This window comes from Eulemur rufifrons, chromosome 5, assembly GCF_041146395.1.
Source record: "Eulemur rufifrons isolate Redbay chromosome 5, OSU_ERuf_1, whole genome shotgun sequence".
NCBI lineage: Eukaryota > Metazoa > Chordata > Mammalia > Primates > Lemuridae > Eulemur > Eulemur rufifrons.
Window position 1 is genome coordinate 15,908,726 of NC_090987.1, and position 23,001 is coordinate 15,931,726.

Here is a 23,001-nt window from a genome sequence, read left to right on the forward strand (position 1 = left end):
AACATGTTAGGACAGCCAAGCCCCAGCATGTTGTGTTCTGTCCTCTGGCTGGCAAATTTACGCCACAACAGTTTACTCATCCACATGCTTTTTGGCGACTCTTCATCACGTATTTGGGCTTAGATCTTCTGGTACCTCCCTCCGTGTGCTACCCATAAGGTCCCAAGAAAAGCAAGTATTTGATTTCTCTATTCAGGGTGGGTTTTTTTTTTTTTTTTGGATGATAGTTGTTTTTTTAGTGCTTTTTCTTTTTAATGTATTCCCTTTGTGGTTTAGTATAAGAGTTTGAAAATGTGCCCATAATTCTCTCACTCAACACTTCTGGTTTGGTGTCGTTCTTCAAATGTAATTTTAGGAGACACTATACAATCAAAACGGGTACCCAGAAACCCCAGAACAGAGACACCGACAAATATTTAGTACAGAGAGCTATTAATTTATAAAAACCCTCTATGTGTTGCTTTCAAAATGTGAACTTTATATTGACAAGTGACCATTGCGTGTGAACCTGGTAACATGTTTATCATACAAGCCTAAAGTTAAACTGAAAGTTCTATCTGACCCTGCAGGTTAGAAAAAAAACCAGAGTTTTGACCTGATTGCATATTTGATCTTTAGGTTAAAAGAAATGATTATTGCTAAAGCAGATCTTTTTGCTGAGACAGTTGTTTAAAAAAGAGGCTAGTATAATGATTAAGAAGGGAGAACAAAAGCCTATTTCCTTATAAATTGTTACATTTATAAACATTTTCACTCTCAAATGAATAAAACAACTTCTGGGAGTTCCTAAGATGCAGTTTCCTGTTTATTTAAAGTTAAATTGTCATTCCCCAAGTTGCTAGCCCAGCATAAATAAAGATTATAAATATGCCTTGTTAAGGGACGTGAGAGAAACTTTGATATGCTGGGTCTTATTTCACTTATCTCAGTAAAATAGAAAGTGCCATCAGTTATTTAATGAGGATTTTAAGGTAAATCTTTTTTCCCTGCTATATGGTTAAGAATGACTAGGTTTTTATTCCTTATTAAACTCTCAGAGTTCCACAAAACAGAATTTTATTTCAGTCGCTTGCTTTTTGCAACTTTTCTTTTGTCACAGTTTGTACACGAACATGTGTGTATGCACATGCGTGTGTGTATCCATGTCTGGAGCTTATGGTGGCTCTGTCCTCTTTCCTTTAAAATCTATTGTGTTAAAATAGCAGGCAGAAGAAGGTTTTACTTTTTTTTTTTTTTTTTCCCTTTCAGTTTATTTCTTTTTTGTGTGGGCAAACTGCCCATCCAGATGGTAGAATTTCACCTGTAAGCAATCTGAAACGATAGGTTAATTCTGACATTTTATAGAGCTTTTTTTATTTTCTTTTCATACAGTACAACTAAGTGCAGGCTAACTGCTCAAGATAATGTTCCCTTTTTTTTCTTTTAAAGCGCTTCCTGCTGTGATTGGTTCTTTTTTTCCCCCAAATCTGTATTTGGGGTTCAATTAAAATCTGTGGCTTGAGGCACTTTGCTGTTATTGTCAAAACCACATCTGATGAAATCTTTGACCACTTCTAATGTGTGTAAGTGAGGAAGTGATGGCAGAAGTGAAAGAGCAAGTGTGGATCAGCAGGTTAGTCGCTGAGCAGCAAATCCTTTTAATTTTATAAGCGGAATGTTCCACTGGCTTTGATAAATTCCCTGTTAGTTTTCTCCTCCCACCAAATTCACAAATGTATACCAACTCATACCTTCCTAAGTAACGCCTAGCATGGTACTAGCTTCTGGAGTCCTGAGATTTGCTTTTGTTTGCAGTGTGGCTAGCCTCTTGGTGCCTTATGTGGCTGAATAAACTGGAGAACTACTTCAAAATGATTTGTTGACTTGTTATCAAGGAATCTCATTATTTCCAAAAGCAGGATTTGAGGGTGTTTTTGGAGCTGAGTGTGGAAGGGAAAGGGAGAATTCGAGATTGTTTTTATGCATAATAAGTGTAATCATGCTGTATTTACAAGTGAGTTTTGAATGCGCCACCTTCCTGTTTTTATTTCTAAGCTTCATTTTCATGAATTATTTCGTGAGTTGCTAATAGAGTAAAGAGGACTTTAGAAGCATCTTCTCCCCTGGCGTAGTCCTTTGGCAGGACATATTTGAAAGTGCTCTCTTCATGTTATACCTGTTAAGACTTGAGACCAAATCATGGCATTATTTGCTGCTTTTTCTGTTTTCTGGTTTGCACATGTTAATTCCTGTGGGCATTTTCTAATAAAAGTGATGAGATTTTCACTGTCCAGCAACAGACTACATTTACTGGAGTTATTGAACTCTGAAATAGGAAACCTGTGGGTGATCAGTTTAACCCTCACTGAAGCTGTTGCTTCAGTCAATGAGAATTACAGACCATGACTGAGAATTTTAAAGTAGTTGTTTCACTGAGACATCCAAAAGTTTTGTTTCAGGTGTTGCAACAAAATCAACATTTGTTTGTGGGCAGTGAAACCAGTGTTTCTGCCAGTTTTCCCATTGAGTTGCTTCTCATATTTCCCTTGCAAACTTTCCCATTGGTTGGGGTCTATGGAGAGATTTCAGTGGCTGGCTGGTGGGAATGTTTGGGAGAACATTTGCGTATCAAAGCAGCCTAAATATTTGCAAAAATGTTTGCTTGAGAAAAAAAGAATCCACTTAGGATTAGGAAGTAACTGCTTAAACATTTTAAAAGCATTTGTGATTTCCCTGAAGTATATTATTCATGAGCCACTGCCTATCCTGAACTTCATGGGTCATGCTGGAATCCATATTTTTTAAAAAGCTTATGAGATAATGAAGGTTTTGTTTTATGATTAATATCTGTACCTATAGATGGTATAAAGTTAAAAAAAAACACTTGAAAAGCCAAACTATATTTAAAAAATTAATTGGTTTTCATTTAGTGAACCTATAGGAAAAAAAAGGTGTAGAGAAAGGGCCTCATGAAATGATGGGATGTTGAATAGCCCTAACCTCATTCTTTCTGTCTGTTATGGATTTTTTTTCCTTGGTAAAACACAATTGTATTGCTTTGATACAATGCTCTTTCTGTTGGAGTCCATAAGCTTGCTTTGAGTGATAATGATTTGAATGTGAGATCTTTATCCTTTTTCTTTGTAAAGAGTTTAATGTGGGCATTTTTGTGTTGAAATATTAAAGTTTTAACTACATTTCCTCGATGGTTGGGAAACAGTATATATGAAACTCAGTGTAGGCCAGTTTTTCCAATTTGTTAACAAGGTAGGAGTTGAACATTGACAATTACTGTATTAAAAGCCCCTCGGATCAGGTGTTATTTTACCATCTGGACATTTTAATTAGTAATAAAAATGTGGATCTGGATACACAGAAATAGGATCTATGGTACACAATGGCCCACCGCACTCTATTGGTGCTGAGGTGTGCATGGCTACATTTTATAAACGTGTATGTGTGCATAAGTATAATTGTGTGTTGGAAACATGATCATTCCTTTTAGCAAACCCCAGCATAGGATTTTTGGCTCCTTTTTCAAACTGGGCACTAACACAATACTAAAAAATTTGACTACTTTTCTTAGGTAAGAAGTCAAAATGTATACTGTGTATACATGCATTTTTAAGGAATGCTTACTTATATCCTTTGGATGGTCATATTTTCTCAAGTAATATGATATGGCATGACAGAAGATAATGCTGACATTAGAGGTAGGCTTAGGCAAACATTGTGACTCCTCTATTTCATAGCTGTGTGCTCTAAGGCAAATAAATTAACCACTCTGAGTCCTTTTTTCCTCATATACAGAATGAAAGTATTAATGGTAATAGTTATGATACCTACCTAACAGGGCCATGATGAAGCTCATATGAGTACATATGTGAAAGTACTTAATAAAATATAAGGAGTTATAACAGTTAATAATTGATTCTTATTACAAAATGCAGATACAAATTCATAATCCACACAGTCTTTCATAATTCAATAAGTTATCTCATCTGCCAAAATAAGGGAGATGCAAATATAAGATAACATTAGAGTATTAATAAATGGTAACTTTAAGACCACCAGAAAAATGTGTTCCTAATTTCCAACACGAAGCAAAATGACCTATTTTTATAAAGTGTATATGTGCTTTGAAAGAATGTTATTCTTAATTAAGGCAGACGCGGGTGCATTTGAGGGAAATAGTGACCCTCTGGAGAAATGGAGAGTGAAAATAGTTTAGGGAATTGAGTCTTAGTGTCTTGTCTTTTGGAAAAATGCACGCATGTTTCTCTTAATCATTGTGAGTTTCATGTTTGCAAACTAGTGCGGATACTTAAACAATAATCATTATTGCTTAGAACCTACCTATTACTATATGTACACACATACCTCATATATATATATATATGTGTGTGTGTGTGTATATATATATATATATATATATAAAAACTTGCTCCAGAATGTATCATCCCCAGGAAGTGAGGGAGTTGATAAAATTACCATTGGACCAGATGAGTTCGTATACTTCTATAGAAAATTTGCATCAGCCTTTATTACAGGTTCAGTTCTTCCGTGAGAATTCTTTGGGAGAATTAAAAACATTTGTTTTCTTTATATAAAAGAATGGTTAAGTGGTGTACCATGCTATAATAGCTATTTTGGTCATTAATTGCATTTCCCTCTGCTTTAATGTAATAAATGCATACCCTGATCAAGTACAAATATTTACATTACATTGTCCCTAACAATAAATAATATTATTATTAGCAACTCAGTTTTAATAATCAGAGTGTCGTAGAGAGCTTATAAGACTTGTCTCTGGGACATGATATTAGCAGAAATGTGCAGAGTTCCTTTTTGGGGGCATGGTAGGAGGAGATAAAGTCAACTGAGGCATTCCAGTTCATTCATTCGTTTGATAGATAATAAGTAAACCACAGAAGAAGCAGGAATATGTCAGCTATGACTGTTCAGCTTTTAAGATTTTTTAGACTTAAGAATGAAAACTAGTTTCATTTACTGTTCTATCCGCTTCACTTAAATGTTCCAATCTAATGACGAATTTCATTTAAATATTCTAATCTAGTGAACAAATAAGACCTGTATCTTATCTGTCTTGAAATTTTAAAAATGAGGCTACAGGTCCTCCTCTTTGAAACTCCTTTTGATAAAAATGCCCACGTCTACCTTAACCTACAGATTTCAGTACCCACCATCAGGAGATGAGAAAAGAAATTGTGGGGCTTCTTGAAAAATGGTATCATCTAAATGATTCAGTTGAAAATTGGGGGGACAGCATTTAAACTTTGATAAAAAAAAAATAAAGTAATCCAAAGTAAAGTCTGTAGCCAAACCTCTTAATTGTGATGCATTTGCTGAGTTCCCCTCTTCCATCGTCGGGCCTGCTCTGATGCCATATGGCCTACCATGGAACATTTAACTTGTCAGATATAATGGATTGTCCTGGAAGCAGATTTTTGCTTTGAGCACTCGGCTCCTTTCTTGCATTTCACTCTCAGCTCCAGGCTGCAGGATGAAGGATTGTGGTGGAAATGCAAAGAAGAGACACACAGTTGATTCCCCTTAAGAGGGTGACCTATATGCCACATAATTTTACCCACGTAAAGAGGCATTATCCCCATCACTGGCCTTAGCAGGCTGCATGTCAGAATCATTTAAATTTGCCTGGACTTAACAGATTGTGCAAACATTTCAGAATTGAGTGCTTAGGAATAATAAAACATCCTCATTTTAACTTATGCAGAAACGCTGTAGCCACGTCGGCCAAAGGATGCGTGTTATTTATCGTGACCTACAGGTAACCTAAACCACCTGGTTTGTAGAGCCTGTAAATTAAGTTCATCTCTCAAGTATACAGAGAATGCTTGAAAAAAAAAAATCACCTGATGGAGATGTTACATGGCTTCATTGTTTTTGTTTGGTGAGTAGTGATGAGGTTGAAATGATCATTTAGGTGCATGGACAAGTGGCAGTTGATTATCCTACCATGCATTCCAGCCTGAGACTTAAGTGCAGACCTTCCATTTATTCAAACTTCTTTGAAATTTGAGATTGAACATCCTGTGGATTATTTAATCAGACCTTCCATTTATTCTAACCTATTTGAAGTTAGGGGTCGAATATCACGTGGATTATTTAATTTTTATCCGTAAAAGTAAATAATATAGTCTTTGTTGTTGGTTCTAATTTGGTGCTTTCATGAGTTTTTTTTTTTTTTTTTTTTTTCTTTTCAATTTGAGGTATTGTTTCTGAAATCACAAGTTTGGAAAGCACTAGGAGGAGGAATTTGTGACTTTTGCATTTATAGGAAAACGGCCTTAAAAGAAGAAATCATGCCCTGTCTATATGTATATGCTCATACAAGCTGTGAGGTACTCTTCTGGTATAACCTACTGTAATCCCAAGCAAATATTATAATATAGAGACCCAGAATAGACAACTTACAAATCAAGCACAAACCAGTGGAAAAATAAGTAACTTATGTGTCTCAATTTTACCATAAAATGGTACTTATTTGATTGTTGTAGGGCTGCAAAAATTAATTGGTAGATTTGTGTATATGACACATGGAAAGATATACACACTACAAGAGACTATTTGCAAAGAGTAATTTAATATACTTACCAAAATATGTGTTATGTTAGAAATTTAATATTTAATTTATTTCTACAAATTCATGTATTATAAGTAACTCTAATATAGGTCATATAGGTCTATACAAATAACAGTGGCCTTGAAAACTGACATAAGCTCACTTTTATGCAAAGAATTACTTCTTTTTAATGAACAACTTTCTATGAAGCAGCTAAGAGATCTCTGTTAAAGTCGGTATTTAATAATAAATTATATCTGTGTATATTTCTTACTAATCCCAAATCAAGCACGTTAGTTTTATTAATGCCATTGATAGGCCGCCTCCCCCACCCCCACCCCTTCTCAGATTTGGTCAGGCTTAGTACTAAATGAGTTAGGGAAGTGCCTAGCCATAGTCAGTTCTTGTTGGGGCATGTGCGCCCTCTGCTGGCTGCTCAGATTGGAACTTTCTGGTATGTGAGGTTCTTTCTTTTACTTTTCAAGGTTGGTTTTTTTTTGTTTTTTGTTTTGTTTTGTTTTTTCATTTTTATACAACTAATCAGATAAATTTGCAGTGATTGTACAGTTGAATTTTAATATGGCAGTTCATTTGTTTTTATTTGGAAATAAAGATGGGGTTTTGTTTTGGATGTGTTAATGCTAAATAGACAATCCTGATAGTTCAACTAACATATAAAGTACATGCCACTCTCAGGTTTTTAAGTGGTTGATTTTCATATTTTCCTTGTTTTCATATTCCTCTTGGTCTGATTCAAAAACTTCTTGTTTGACTGAGTTGGGAAAAGAATTTAAAAGGGGATAATCTATTGAATTTTTGAAATAAGACTATATGTCTGTAGTGGATGTGGTAGGTGATACCTAGTAGGAAACTCCCTTTTAGAATTAATATTGTAGTTTTCACTTGCTTTGCCAAGGAAAATGAGTGTGTATTTACATTCTAATGCTTTATAAAGGCATTTTTGGTTTCTTTGCAGACCAAAGTAAGCTGTGCTCATTGGCAGACATTGAGAATGGTAGTTTGAGTGGAACCTTTATTTTGTTTTGCTTTGCTTTTGCAGTTGTTTATAGAGTGTGAGATGTTAAAGGAACAAATCATGGACAGTCTCTTTGTCCCCAAGACACAGGACTAAACCTTACAAGGGCAGTTACAGAGAAAGAAGTCAGACCCCTCTGCCATTGCTTGGGCGGAGACCATCCTTTGGTCCTGGTAGTGAAAGACCAGGGCTCTTGTATAATGAATATGTCTTAAAAAATAGCAATAATCTTTGTTGAGAAGATTCCATCAAATTCTTTATAATAATTAAGTTTGTATAAGTGATTTCTGTATGTCTCTGAAGTTAAATGTCTTGATTGAATCAATTTAGTATTATACAGAAAGGACAGTTTAGATCTTGATAGTTCTTTTGTCTTACGTTGAAAATCTCTCTAATTTGTAAGCAAAAGCCATCAAAAGTTCCAAACCAACTACGCAAAACACTGAACAATCAAAGAACTTAGAGTTGGGGAAGGAGAAAAATGTCATCTAAGTTTTTTTTTTTTCAGTTTTCCCTCTTTCCAATGTAAGTTACCAGTTACTTTAAAATCTGTTTTGGATAAATCCTATACGTTTTTACTTATTTTTGATTTATTTAACATGGTCAAATAACTAAGAAATGCATTCTTCTTCTTCTTCTTCTGTTTGTTTGGTTTTTTTTTGGTTTTTTTTTTGTTAGAGACAGGGTCTCTCACTGTGTTGCCCAGGCTGCAGTGCAGTGGTATGATCATAGCTCACTGTTACCTGGAACTCCTGGGTTCAGGTCATCCTCCCACCTCAGCCTTCTGAGTAGCTGGAACTATAGGCATGTGCCACCACACAGCTAATTAAAAAAAAGAAAAATTTTTAGAGACAGGGTCTCACTATGTTGCCCAGGCTGGTTTCAAACTCCTGGCAAGTGATCCTCCCACCTCAGCCTCCCAAAGTGCTGAAATTACAGGTGTCAGCCACCACAGCTGGCCCAAAATTGCATTCCAACAAATATGAAGTCCCCATTACATCTGTCATAATGTTGTCTTGCATTGAAGGTCAAATACATATCTCTCCTGTCACCACCGTATCTTCAACAAGATTGTCTTAGGTGCTCTTTCTCTGTGCTTCTGCTCGTTCCCATTTCACCCCTCACTGATGCATAGCATCGTGTTTACTCCTTAACCTGCTAAACCGTTACATCCTTGAGAATAGTGTCCACTGTTGACTCTAGCATGCAGCACGGAGACACAGAAGGCACCCCACAAACATTTGCTTCCCTGTGTCATGTGTTTTAGACTTCTTCCACCACTGTTCAGTTGTTAATTCCCGTAAGTCTCAGAATTGAAGATTTCTGTCTGTAAACATACGTGACATGTAATGCATTTATTTTCTTGCATACTTTAGATAGGATGAGGTCATTCTTCTGGCTACTCTGCTTCTCCTTTCTGCTTTCTCTTTCTTCTCCCTGGTCACCCTTCCCTCTGCCTCTCCTCTTCCTTCCTGTGCTCCCCGCCTTCCTCTCTGGGTTGAGTCACGCTCGTAGATTCAGTCATCCGGAGGTTGCTCTTAAGCCCTGCAGTGTGGGACTGTTCACCTCTGAACCCTCACCTTCCTGTAATATCATCTAGTGCCACAGGCCGGTTGGACTCTGAGGACTTTAGCCCTGTTTACCTCACAGTTTGGTTATCATGGGTCCATTCTCTTCAAGTTGATCTTGAAGAGCAGGCTTGGCTCAAAAAACATCAGTCTTCTATAAATCTAATGGTTAGCAGTCTTCCTGCTGATTGTCCGCTCTGGAATGTGTTTTGAATTCTGGGCATTTCCCCCCCCCCAACTTCTGAATAGTGTATGTTAAGGGAATATAGGCCAATTGTATTCAGTGCTAAGGCTACAGAAATGATTGTTGAATATGTTACAGATGCATACATAAGTGATGCTTGGGCTGTCTTCTGTCTGGGGTTAAAAGTGTTATTTATACACATGTGTGTATATAGGTATGTATAATACTTGTAAGTATTATACATGTCTATATACCATATATAACATTTTTATGACCCCCCATTCTCTTTATTTTTGTACGGTCTTGAGTATCATATCAAATGTGTGTGGGTTCCTTAAGAGATGAAAATTGTTATATTCTTGTTAGTTGTAAACTTAGCTTGAAAATGGAGGCCATCACCTATGTACCATAGTGCTAAAATATATAATTCTCCTATATGCACAACTAAGTGCCTATACAGACACCCTATAACAAACATTAAGTCTTTTCCTCTGTTTTCTATTCCACTGTGGCTTATTGAGTTGTATCATTTTTATTTCTTTATTTTTTGAAATTTATTTCTTTTTGAGATAAGGTCTCACTCTGTCACCTGGGCTAGAGTGCTGTGGCCGGATCATAGCTCACTGCAACCTTGAACTTCCTGGGTTCAAGCAATTCTCCTGCCTCAGCCTCCCAAATAGCTGGGAGGCACCTTCCACCATGCCTGGATAATTTTTGAATTTTTTTGTAGAGATGTGGTCTCGGTAGGTTGCCCAGACTGGTCTCAAACTTACGGCCTCAAGTGATCCCCCTGCCTTGGCCTCTCAAAGTGCTGGGATTGTAGGTGTGAGCCACTGTGCCTGGCCCATTTTTATTTTTTCACATTTACTCTTACTAAGACTCTGATAGAACATACAGTTTAATGAGCAGCAAATAATTTATAATTAAAATTGTGTGGTGAAATGGGGCTGCTGATTTGCTTTAAATTTGCTGATAAGTTCCAAAAAATTTAAAGGCAACAAAATCTTACTCATATGATGTCTCTACTGCATACACCAGAAATGTCCTAGAACTCCTCCAATGGGAGAAAAGGGAGCACATTCTCTCCCTCAGCATGGACAGAGAGTGCATGGGTGGGACGACCTTTTTAAGTTAACAAACCAGGTCAGGTTCACTAGAGTTTGATCCTGGATTCTAAAGGTGATTTCTACTCTTGAGCTAGAATAGAGAAGAGATGAGACCGGGCATGGTCACTTATGCCTATAATCTCAGCACTTTGGGAGGCTGAGGTTGGAGGATCACTTGAGGCTGGGAGTTAGAGACCAGCCTGAGCAATAGCAAGACCCCACCCCCCACCATCTCTACAAAAAAATTTAAAAAATTAGCTGGGCATGGTGGCGCACACCTGTAGTCTCAGCTTCTTGGAGGCTGAGATAGGAGGATCACTTGAGCTCAGGAGTTCGAGGCTGCAGTTAGCTATGAAGACGCCACTGCACTCTAGCCCAAGCACCACAGTAAGACCCTGTCTTAAAAAAACAAAAAACAAAAAACGGAGAAGAGATGCTTTCAGAGCATGGGCCAGGGGTCTGACTGAGGAGGAGCAGCCTTTCACAAAACTCCAGGATGCTTATGTTTCTGGGTACTATTGTTTGTTAGGGGACCCTACTTGGTAATGTTAAGTTAATTTCTTTAAAACCATCAGCTTTCATTAGTGGAGATGAGCACATTTAAAGGCCTAGCATACTGTCAGAAAAACATTTCTTTACCCACGAAATGTAATTGTGCGAAAGGGCCTTGGAAATCAACAGTTGCTTCTGTTTTAAGAAAATCCATTCAAATAGGTTGGATCTAGTGGTAATCTACTTTTTTATATCCACCAGGTTACTAGGCCTATTGGAGTTTTAGCTAATGTACCGTACAGAGCTATGTCTATCACTTAAATTGATTACATGTGTCCCTGGCTTGTTAGCATAACCGGTGGAATTTTATTTAAAACAAAAAACAGAGGTTGCCGGACTCCACTGAGTTCAAGTCCTGTGAAGGAGAGAACCCAGGAATCTGTTTTTAAGAAAAGTTTACTTATCATGTCAGGATCAGCAAGGTTCCTTAGCCATAGAATTGAATTTGTGGAGACTACTTTTCTCCACACCCTTCCTGAGTCTTCCTTTCTGCCTAAGAATACAGCAAAAAATACTTTACTTCTGCTTGCTTTTGATACCTTTAGCGTGTATTGCAAAATGACCCTTTTTTTCATTTTTATATGAAAAACAATTATGTTGGTTTGAATAAAAAATAAGCTTTCAAGTGCGTATGCTGTTTCTTCCAAGGCCACACAAGTCCTTAACTGCCTGAGTTGCACCCAGTCATCATAGACTGAAACTGCATTAAAGATATAAAATAGGGTAGGCAGCACTATGGAGATATCGTTCACATAAAAACAGTGTTAAGTTACTCATTAGAAGTAAGTTGCTTGAATTCGGGGCTGCCCTTAGTCCTTAAGGTCTCTAGGGGACCCTTGTACAAATTGCTGATTCAGAAAATCATTACTTTGGTGGTTCAAGTGGTACTTTAGTGGCCTTAAAGAGTTATTTGACACACCTCCCCAAACAGCTAAGTTATCCCCATGATTATGTTGATTAATTGCACACTCTGTGGAATTAGTGTTATTTTCAATGAAAGATTTTTCCTGCATTCGGAAAATAAAGCATAAAACTCGTGTGCTTTAATTTGATAATGTGTGCACTTCTCCCAAGCGCGATGCTGAGTGAGGGACTGATTTGGGCTGTTGTTGTCATCGTCTAGGGCACGTGAAATAGTCTGAGGCAATATTTTTATTCTGCACTTAAAAAGGTAGTTTTTGATGTACCAGAAGATGTTCACTCGAAATGTTTACCGATTTGGACATTTTTCATCCATCGAAGGACTTGAGAACTTTATGAATTGAGTTAAAATTATTTGGGGAGAGAATTGTGTGGTGAGAACGCAAGTGGCATAATGTTTGCTACTACAGTAGGTAGTGATAATATATTTCGAATACTCCAAAAAGAGGTGGTAGATCGTGGGAAAGTGCTTCGGTACTGGAGTTAGAAGTCTGTGTCCTAATTTGTCTGTTAATATCTGTGTAACCTCTTCAACCCTAGAAGCGGATTACCCTTTCTAATTTTAGTAACGTCATCTGCAAAAATAGAGACTAAAATGTCCATTTAATGAGCTCTGTGTATCGTCTTCAATAATATAAGTTCAATTTGCATGCTGTGTGGTGCTTTGCAAATGTTAAGTGCTTCGTGGACAATGGATAGATCCCAAACCAAGGGCAGTCAGTCCCCCAAAGTGAGGAGTGTAGGTGGTGACTCGAGAGGCCCAGCATGTCTGGGCTGTAGTACATGACACTGTATTGAAGGCCGCACGATGCCTGGATGAGATGAGGTGAACCAGTGAGGAAATAAATGTGGCCACAACTCATCCTTTCCAGCAGGATCAGAGTTACAGACCATCCCTGAGTATTCAATTTTTATGACTAAAAGAACATCAGTGAAAGAGAGGGCTACTGCCAGTCTGCCCCGAAATAATGGTTAACTTCCCGTTCCTCATTATCCCTTGTTACATGCAAGCTATGTGTCCAGTCACCTTCCCCCCAGCTTGTCTCTCTATTTGCAGTTTAGGAAGAAGAGGGAGGAAGAGGATTTCCTAGGTAGTCGGATGACTAGTTTATTTGCTGGAATTGAGTTGTAATTCTTTCAGCATGAAATTTATCTTAAAATCAGATTTTTAAGTGCCTGTGGATGAAGACAGAGTTGTTGCGGTTTCGTAAGATTCTGTAGGAGAGAACCAGTGCTTTTCTCTGAAATTTTAGAAATCGGAAGAATAATGTCAACTTCTGTTTTCTTACAAACCCAGACTCCCACCTCCAAACTGGAAACCGGGATTAATCAACGTTGTCCAGCTAGTCAGAACAATGGAGGTATTACCTACATGCCCACAGATTCCCATGAGAAATATAAGCCAATAGAAACATCACCAAAAAAGTAGCCAACAATGCTTTTGGAAAAATTTAAATGAAATAAAATTCAATTTTTGAACTTACATTATTTATTTGATGGAAACTACAAATATATATTAAGCAAGTACATTCTTTAAGTTTTCTACAAAAGTAGTCCTTAAACTTCCTTAGGACTTTTATTAATGGACCAAAAAAAAAAAAAAAAGGAGGGGACAGGTATGTGTGTTCAAATCAGTTTAGGAAAAATTATATTAAACTACATTAAATGTCTTCACTGCAGGCCTTCTCAGAGCCTTTAACATGCTATGATACAGTGTAAATTTCTGAGGAAAGGTAGCTTGTAACATTTTCTAGATCCTTTTAATTAGCGTCTTTTTTGATTTTTGGAGGCTGCTGTAGTGGGATTACTATTCCATAGAAGCCACCTGTGAGCAATGCTGGATTGCCCTATATTATTATTATATTTTTACTTTCATTCTTCTCCGTGCATTTTCATACAAAGTCATAGCGTTCACATAGGGAATGTGTAGAAATGCAGTCTTCTGCCATGTTTTTGTTAATTAGTTGCTTTGAGTTAACGTGGAGATGGTGGCAGTTTATTGTGAGACGTCACAGATTCCGTGTACATCATTTGTACAGCTATAAAGTACCTAGAGACCTTTTAGGAATAAAACACCATGTAAATGTAAATTATCATCGCCTATAAGACACTTTCATTAATTTCATATCAAATTCATGAGTGTTTTGAGCTCTGGGACTTGAGAGTCTTCAGTATTGGGCCTCTAGTTTATTTATACATTTTTTTTTCAATGTTTAAACACCAGCAGCACAGCACAGTAGTACTGAGAACACAGCCTTGGGAAACAAACTGCCAGGGTGTGAGTCCTGGCTCTGTGGCATATACCTGTGTGGCTGTGGGCAATTTTCTCTCTCTCAGTTTCCTCGTCTGCAAAATGGTGTTGTTACTACCTGCCTCACAGTGTTGCTTTGCAGATTGAATAAATCATTCTCCATAGAGCCCTTTGGGTAGTGGTTAATAAATGATAAGAACTCAGCTATTCTTATTTGGGCAGGGGAAGAAAAGGCAGGCATGGAAAAGGTGGAAGGACTGTAAATTATAACCTCGTGTGTATGTTCAGAACCACTAAAAATTTCAGTCATTGTTTAATGTATTAGTCCTTTCAATATATTTATTTAAAAAGAAAAGATAGAAATCCATAGGGTAACCAGAGATAGGTTGGGGCTGGGGCTGGGGACAGAAATTTATTCTGAGTCAAACATGTTTATGATGAGTTCCCTAGGCTGATGCTAGGGAACAAAAGGCTCATTCTTCAGTTCCCAGAATGAGGATTAACAGTGAAACAGCCTTGCGTGGTATTGTCCTGCAGCATCAGATAATTTTTCATTAAGGCTTTTCACAGGATGATATATTCCACCATACAGGTGCATCTATTTCAGTGGTGGATGAAACCCTTACCATTTACATAGAATTTTTAAAATGGCATTTTATGAACGAAAGGCAACAAAGCCAAACGTGACCCTGTTATTATCCTACTGGTCAACCACCAGAGGGATCATCCACGTCTGAGTTTATCTCCAGAAATCATTTTATTGATAAGTTGCTCTTGTCTGTCTCTAACTCTTTCCATGTGGCTCAGAACTATCATGTGTGTCCAGGGGCAGTAATGTACAAAGGCCATGCTTCTTGGAAGTATCCCTGTGAATGGAATGGATTTATGAGACCATTTTTTCCCTTATGTAGTATTTTCATTGTCATCTAATTTCCTTACAATAGGACACTGTGGATATATTGGAAGAAAAATCGGAAGTCAAATGGCAAATAATATAAAAATATTAAACTTGGAATTCTATAGATATTTGTTAACCATACTGCCCCCAAATAAAAAAACACTTTTTCCTGCTTCTTCCTTTATCTTCCAAGATAAAAAATTATTGAATAAATCAGCAAAAATACTGACCTTTAAAAAAATGGGAAGTTGCTTATATTTTCTGCTTAGATTTGTTTTTCAGGCTCAACAGAAGCGAGTGATTGTCCTAGATTGTCATTTGGTGCCATTTTTGATAATCCAGTTGAAATATAAGTTTTAGCAGTGGACGGGTTCGGTTTGGACAGAACACATGTTGACTTTGTGGATGGTTTGTTCACTGTAGTTGCCGACTTGTTCTAGAGACGGGGCTGCGTGTTCATCTCCTTTGTCTCCAGAAGGATTGATTGACGGATGTTGTGTCTGCTCACTTACAGCGTTTTTCTTGGTTAATTTAAAAAATTGTGACATAGTATTACATGTTCCTTGTATACATCATTTTTGCAAAAGAAAGTTGTTTAGCCAATATGTCGACTTAGTTTATGAAATCCCCTGCATAGCTTTCCTTCAGCCTTCAGTGTACTCCATTAGGTCATATCATTCGTTTCATGCACGGCAAATCGTCACCAGCAGCAAAATTTAACATTTGGTCCTTTTAGGTATAAAAATGAATCAAACGCCTGACAAGATTTGTTCCTGGTGTATATTTCAGAATCTCCCCCAATGCCCTCCCCCCACCCCCCAGTCTTTATGGGCATACGACAAATGTTACTAATGGGTACTTTTAGTTTTTAAAATATGGACAACAGTACTCCATGCAGTAAAAGACTTGAGCGATTAATGCTACCCTCATGCCTCTTTTGAGTAGTTTTAGCCATGAGGCTTGGCACTGCCACCATTGTCTTTGTGCCAAAAAGTATCCGCAGCGGCTGTCGCATTCTAGTACTGGAGGGTTGTCTCGAAAATTCCGCAGTGAACGCGCGCCGGGTTTGTTCATCACTGCTATCTCTTTTAAATATTGGAAAAATAGAATCTTCAGCTCTTTCAAAGCTCCGTTGTGGTTGTGAGGCTGGGTGGGGGGAGGTGGGTGTTCAAGAATGGAGAAAGGAGGAAAGAAGCTCTCTGCGCCAGCCAGTTGGTACAAGTGACAAAAATCCACCCCTGACATAGAGTAAACACAGATATTTAGGAGCTTTTGTGTTCATGAGCACAGATAGTTACTTAAGGCTCCTACTCAAACATGTTATCAGCACTCTTGAAATTTTTATTATCTGAAACAAATGTTCCAGTGAATTTTAAGCAGAAAATCAACATCAAGACCATAGCTAATTTTTAATGGACAATTTACACGAAAGATTTTTTTTTTCCTAGAAACAGAGGTGTTATTATAAAATGGCTGCTTTTGAGCATTAAAAAGTGATAGGAATCTGTATCTTAGGTTCGAGAAGGTACTTGGGCTTTATCCACATTCCCTGATTATTTTGCTCCCAAACAGGGGTTTGGGCTCTCTGAGGGCAGATTTATAGTTGAATTTGGGAACAAAAAGATGTAATAAAGTTAAAGGCTTACACTATCAGAATGAAATGTGTTCGCTCATGATCTCTGGAGCGATCTATATGATGGTAAAAGTGGATGCTACAGATGAAATCTTTACAAGGAGCATAATCCGAAAAAAAAAAAAAAAGTCCACCTCCCAGCCTCCTGCTGGCTGCACTGCCTCTTTGGTACCTCGCAGACTTCGACAGAGTCCTGGACGGGTGCCCATTGATGTCATGGAAACACTCAAATTACTGAGAATGATTCATGTCTATGCTGGTCTCTTATCCTCCCCCACACAAACAGGAGTAGATTTTTAACCCTGACAACTTGTAATTTGCAGTGGGTTTATTTTTGTATCTGGATAAATATTTTTTAACAAGCAAAATTAAGATTAAGCAGTCTGTATCTGATATGATAGTAAAGAATGCTGGGTCCATGTAGCCAAGAGCAGTTTGGGGACTGTGCAGCGTGAATTCATATTCTTCTCCTCTCTCCCTCCTCCCTCTCTCTCCCCCTTGCTCTTGCCATTCCATTCTTTTTCTCTTTCTCTCCCATTTTCCCTCTCTGTCTGTCTGTCTCTCTCTCTCTCTTTTTAAATCCTTACTGTTTACACTGCCCTTCTAGCTTTAAAGTAAGGGAAGGAATAGCCCCAACTTATGTATATGAAGTGGGGCAAATCCTGGTAGGAAAATTCCTCCCTCCAGTTCTGTGTGCTGGAGACGAGTTGGGAAATAAAGCTGGTGATGAAATTCTACAGGGGATAGCTTCAGGAACTCCTAGAGAAAAAAATAAGTGCCCTTTCTTCCTCACACTGTATTTTACAATTCAATTCTTAGAAATTACCAAAACAGGACACTAGATGCTCAATTTCCTATGAAGTCTGAGCAAATTCTACTTTCTCTCTCTCTGCCTGCCTACCTGCCCGCCTGCCTATAACCCTGTTAAACAAGTGAATATTATGTCAAAATGAATTATGTAGGACTTGTATTGAAGCTTTTTTGGATGCAAGAGCTTAAGGAAGACACGTGTCCTTTGATAGCTCATAAAGGTCGAGCTTTTTCTGTTAATAATATTTATAGAGAGAAGTTAAAGGGTATAAGTAGCTTAAATTTGACTTACACTGATGAGTAAATATGGCTGTATGACCATTCATGCTGCTGATACAGGTAAACGCATCTTTTCTTCAATGTAAAATCCTCATACAATGAAAGTTGTTCTCTTAGATCTCCCAAGACTGACAGTCTGTGCGATGTGATTGTTTCACTGAAATTGAAACTGATATGGGCATTGATTTTATACTTTGCACCAAACACTACACCAGAAATGGGAGCCAGGGGTGTTTTACCAAGTTTGAGATTCATTGAAGGTAGTAGCAAAGTTAATACTGGGAGAGAGAGGGTTAATTTTAAGACTCAGACTTGGCTTTCTTCAAAAATCACCATCTATTTTATTATATAGTGACTTAGATACAGGGTCCCCCTCTGGCCAGATATAAAATTCGTCTAAGACACTTTCTTTGTGTGGTGTCAGGAAGGCATCCTCTAATAACATTGCCATTGACCTAAACGATAAAAAGACTACTGTTACTTTGAGCATTTGTGTTAACTTGGGTTGAGAGGGGGAGTTCGGGGGTTGTAAACCTTAGAAGGGTATCTAGCCTCTCAAAGTACAAGTTTTGAGTTTTCCCATTGGAAAAAAAGAATAGTGTAGTCTTATAGAAAATATAATGTACCGTAAAGCTCTGGTTTTGAAGAAAGAAGCACCCTCCAGTCTTGGGTGTGGCGGGGTCCCGGGCACTGGGCTGCCCTACTTTTCCCTTGTAACGTCCTGCTATGGGCAGTTCCTGGTATGGAGAGTTTTCTGTGACGATTCTTCATATGTCACTATCTGGACTCTATTGCTTGAGATCCCTTGTTGTATGATTTCATTGTCCTCCTTGCTGATAATTAGGGCTAAACATACTTTAGAAAGAAACAAATGAGCAGCCTTGATTTTTATGCTTAGATGTGACCAAGTCACACTGAGGCCTGCCTATATCTCTGTAGAGCAGACTACAGATAAAAATTGGGTGGTTCGAATTAGAACATGACATTCATATTCTGTCATCCCTTGTCCTGCTGGGTCTACTGGTAGAATCTGAACCTGGGTTCAGAGTGGGCCATTTTTCAAAAGCCCTCTTTCCCAAATGTAAATTCCATCATCATCTTGATCATGATGGGATTTACTCCTGGGAAAGGGAGTTTAAAAAGAGAGAGAGAGAGACTCAGAATTTTGAATAGTTTCTTTGCTAAATTCACCATCTGGAGAGCCTGTGATTGATTAGCTTTGGCCTCACCATTAAGTGTCAATATAATCAATGGGAATTACTAGGCTAGGGTCATTACATAGATAATTTGCCTGCTGTGTAAATAAAAATGAAATTGTTTAAATTTTGGGAGAGAAAGAAAGTGAAAATCAGGAATGACAATTTGTTTGTTAGAGAAAGTGGAGGCCATTGGAATGACAGTTTTTGGAAGTGTGGAGCAGTTTGGCTAAGAATAGGAATGAAGGATATTTTTTTCCAGTTTATCATAGCCAGAGTGAGGAAGTGTTATTCTCTCTCTTGCTTGCATACATTGCCAGTAGTGCCTACTTACGTATGTAAACATCGGGGAAGAGAAGTAGATGTCTGTTACCTGGAGGAGATTTTTTTTTAAAGGAAAGAGACAATTTACACTTTTCTGTCGTTTCTCTTGGCAGGTAAAACAGAAAGGGGCTCATACTCATCTTATGGGAGAGAATCAAACTTACAGGGTTGCCACCAGGTAAGTGAGAATCTGCGGTGCGGAAGGGTTGAGAGGATTAACTTGGTGTATGTTTGTTTTCTAAATTCGATTATGCATTTTAAACGGTGACACTAAAATGCTCTGGAAAGTCTGCTGATGACTCCTCTTTAAGTAATGAAATAACACAGAGCTTGGAACTAATAAGCACCTCATCTTTAGATCTGTGCCGTATCAGAACTGCATTGACTGGCTTGTTTTTATTTTTTAAGCCATCAGCCGGTACCAGTGGCACTGTTTGCAAACCAGCAATGTCGGTTAAAGTGGTTCTATCAAAAGAGTTTATTTGCAATTAAGAACTTAGGAATTTCTTACGCAGGAAATACTTCGTGGAGCCATGTGTCAGACCCTGGGTTCGGGTGGCTATTGCCCTAAATTATAGTTTTCATAGGGACTGTATGATGTTGTGTGAAAACAGGGTTGTATTGAGGGATAAAAATGTCTGTGAAAATATGATTTGTTGTCCCTTTTTGTTTCTGAATTGTTTTTGGCTGGAAGTCAAGGCCAGCAGGCTAACAGCAAAGCCGTCTCGAGGGAAGCATGCGTGAGCTAGAAAAATAAGAGTACTTTAATTAAATAATAAAATGCCAGTGTAATACAAAGGTATAGCATGTGTGTGTTTGTGTCTCTGTGCACTCTGCATTTGTATACTTCTAACTCTCCGGAGAGAGCCCATTTCTAAAAATACTATCAATAGCTAAAAGCCTAAGCTTTGTTTTAACACAATTGAGATTTTATAGATGCTTTCTTTTTAATTTCAGTATCGGTATTAATCATAATATTTTAAATCTTTTTAAAAAGTTTATACTTCCTTTTTATAAGTGCATTGCTTTCTTTGAAGAACTCTTGATAGAATTTAATAATCCCCTTTAATATTCAGAGCTCTCTACTGTTTTATTATTCACCCAAACAGAATGTACTCTTTTTTTTTTTATGCTGGAAAGGGGATGCTCTCTTGAACTCTCTCGCCCTCCCATTTTCTTTAATGATATCGGGGGTGGGGGGGGATTCAATTTTGTTTTTTTTTAACAGTCTTTTCACTGTATCTCTGAAAAATGTAAGCAAACTTTCGTTTTTCTTAATTAAACAGACCTGTGAGGAAAGATTCCTTTAGGTATCAGACATCGAAAGGTGGAATTCTAAGTGGGTTGGTTTGTTTATTTTTTTCCTGTATATATTTGCATTTTTAAAGTTCACTCCTTTGGCCCAGCCACCAATTCAGTCATATTCAGCATCTAAAAGATTTGTTGCAATGAGGTGAACAGTGCTTGGTTAAGAACTCCTGCCGGCGTGCAGTTCATGGCAGTTTGTTTGGAAAGAATTCTGCAGGAAAGAAATTTACAGCCATTCCAGTGCAACGGAAACATCTTTGGAATGTGAGTGCAAATGTTCGGGCTAGATAGCCTGGGCCACAAGCCTCTTAGTGCCGTGTCTCTGGTGTAAAGCTCTCAATTCCTGCAGAAGAGCGTGTTCCTGTGGATCTGGTTTCGGAGGGTCAAGGCGGAGGTCATTAGAGTTTTGGGGAGAAGAAAGTTGACAACATCCTTCCTTTTTGCAGATGGTCATGGCAGAGGTCTCTGTTTTCGCTGGGCCCCTTTTTCTGGTCATTGAGAGAATAGGCTTCCTCGCCCCTGTATCCTTTCTTACTAATAGGAATTGGCGTGATTCCTCACAGACACAAAGATTTCCTCTGCTGAGTAAGCGTGAGGCCCCTTAACTTGTGAAAGCATCATCCAGACTGTGTGAGTCTGTCTGTGTGTGTGCAGAACGGAGACCCTCCTCCCTCCATTTGTGGGGAATACTTCCCTCGGGTGACACTGAAGTTAATTTTTTTTTGCAAACACAAGGTGAGAAGTGGAAGGGGCAGAGGGTGGGATAGAGGTGGACGGACTGGCGTAGGATGGCTGAATTTCTGGGCCTTGGGAGGTTCATTTTGAGACATTCATGTCCAGGAAAATTCTTCTGTATATAGGAATATGACTGCATATGCTTTTCTTAAAAAGCCTTCGTAATATCGCTGTGGAGTGTGGAGATTCCTTCATGCTTATTTCTGCTTCATGGTTGTGAGTCTTGCAAGATTCGGCTATCTCTATGCTTAGCGTGGGCTCAGCAGTCTCCATAAACAGTGTGATTACTTAAGGATAAATAAAAGCGAAATTTTGGAAATTCCCTGATAGAGGAAATAGGGGCTGAAGATGAGAAGGGTACATAGTATGAATTTCTGCTTTCTGTGAAATTTGAGAATAGAACAGACCATAGTGTGTCTTCCAGGGAATCAGTTTCTCTTGTGCCGTGTTGTTCTTTGAATCCCTGTCTACAACACCAGCTATGCAAACCAAAAAGAAAGGCAAAAATCTCGGTATCTTGGGCTTCAAGTCTAAATAGCAGATCACAGCTGAAATGCTTCCCCACTGTGTGACAAGGTGAGTGACTCTCAGGGAGGGGAGGCTTTTGTTTTCTTCTGCTAACTACAGGATCGAGATGCTGGATAGAAAATCTTTAGATGATGTCTCCTAAGGCGCTCCAAAAGCTGCTTTATCATATTATAACAATGTATCCTGTGGACTTAAAGGGATGAGCAGTGTTATATGGGAACATGCTTATTCTAGTCCCAATAGCCTTTTGTTTGGGGTAGAGAAATAGTGGTGGTAAGCAACAGGTGGTAAAATGCTGTCCTGGAGGAATAAATTATTATTGTGAGATGTATATTGTTTCAAAAATACATCAAGTTTAAAAAAAATAGATACATATCCATTATGTCTCTCTTAAGGATTTAACACTAATAGTGATAGACATGTGGCTTTTTAAAAAATGGATATTTTAGCAGAAAAAAAAAAAAGCCGACAGGTTCTTTATTATCAATTAAGTTGTATTCATTAAAAACAGTTATGGGGTAATATGGATTCATTAATGCATTTCCCTGTGAAATTATCAGAAAATAAACAAGGTGACTTTTTTTGAGACTTTTTGAATTTTATAGAAAATGAACCAATAGACAAACAAAAGCGGCCAAATGAACTTTTTTTTAGTTCTCACTAAATATGGCAAAACTAATTTTAATCAAATTGAGGTACGGAAATCACACCCAGGCCCAAAATGTTCTTGCCAAATTGCAACCTCATACTACTTTTACTGGCAGAGAAAATAAAATTTATAATGGAAAGTCTGACAGAAACAAAAACGAGTGGGAATAAAGTTTTTTCGCAAGATAGTCCAACCTTAATACTGTGATAGCCAATAGCTAATACCTAATGGGCATCATTGCAAATGACAGAAGGGAAAAAAATGTCCTTTGCTTTTGGCCTCTGTTGCTGCTTTGAGTAGGATGTTTAGCGATTTGCAAACTTTTTTTTATTTTGCCAAAATCTACTGTTTTTGAATGATATGATGATATTAACACAAATGCCTGTTATTCGGGGGCAGAAGTTTTCCCCTTAAATGGAAGTATAGGATTGATTGTTAGG

General features: G+C 37.9%; 1 protein-coding gene across 1 annotated transcript in view; it reads left to right on the forward strand.

Moving 5' to 3' along the window:
- Nucleotides 1-23,001, forward strand: part of TCF4 (transcription factor 4) — a 338,084-nt gene that overhangs the window by 152,883 nt on the left and 162,200 nt on the right. Inside the window, exon 5 of the mRNA XM_069467971.1 lies at nt 19,455-19,519. Coding sequence (XP_069324072.1) covers nt 19,455-19,519 — 65 coding nt within the window. The remainder of the gene's footprint in view (nt 1-19,454; nt 19,520-23,001) is intronic.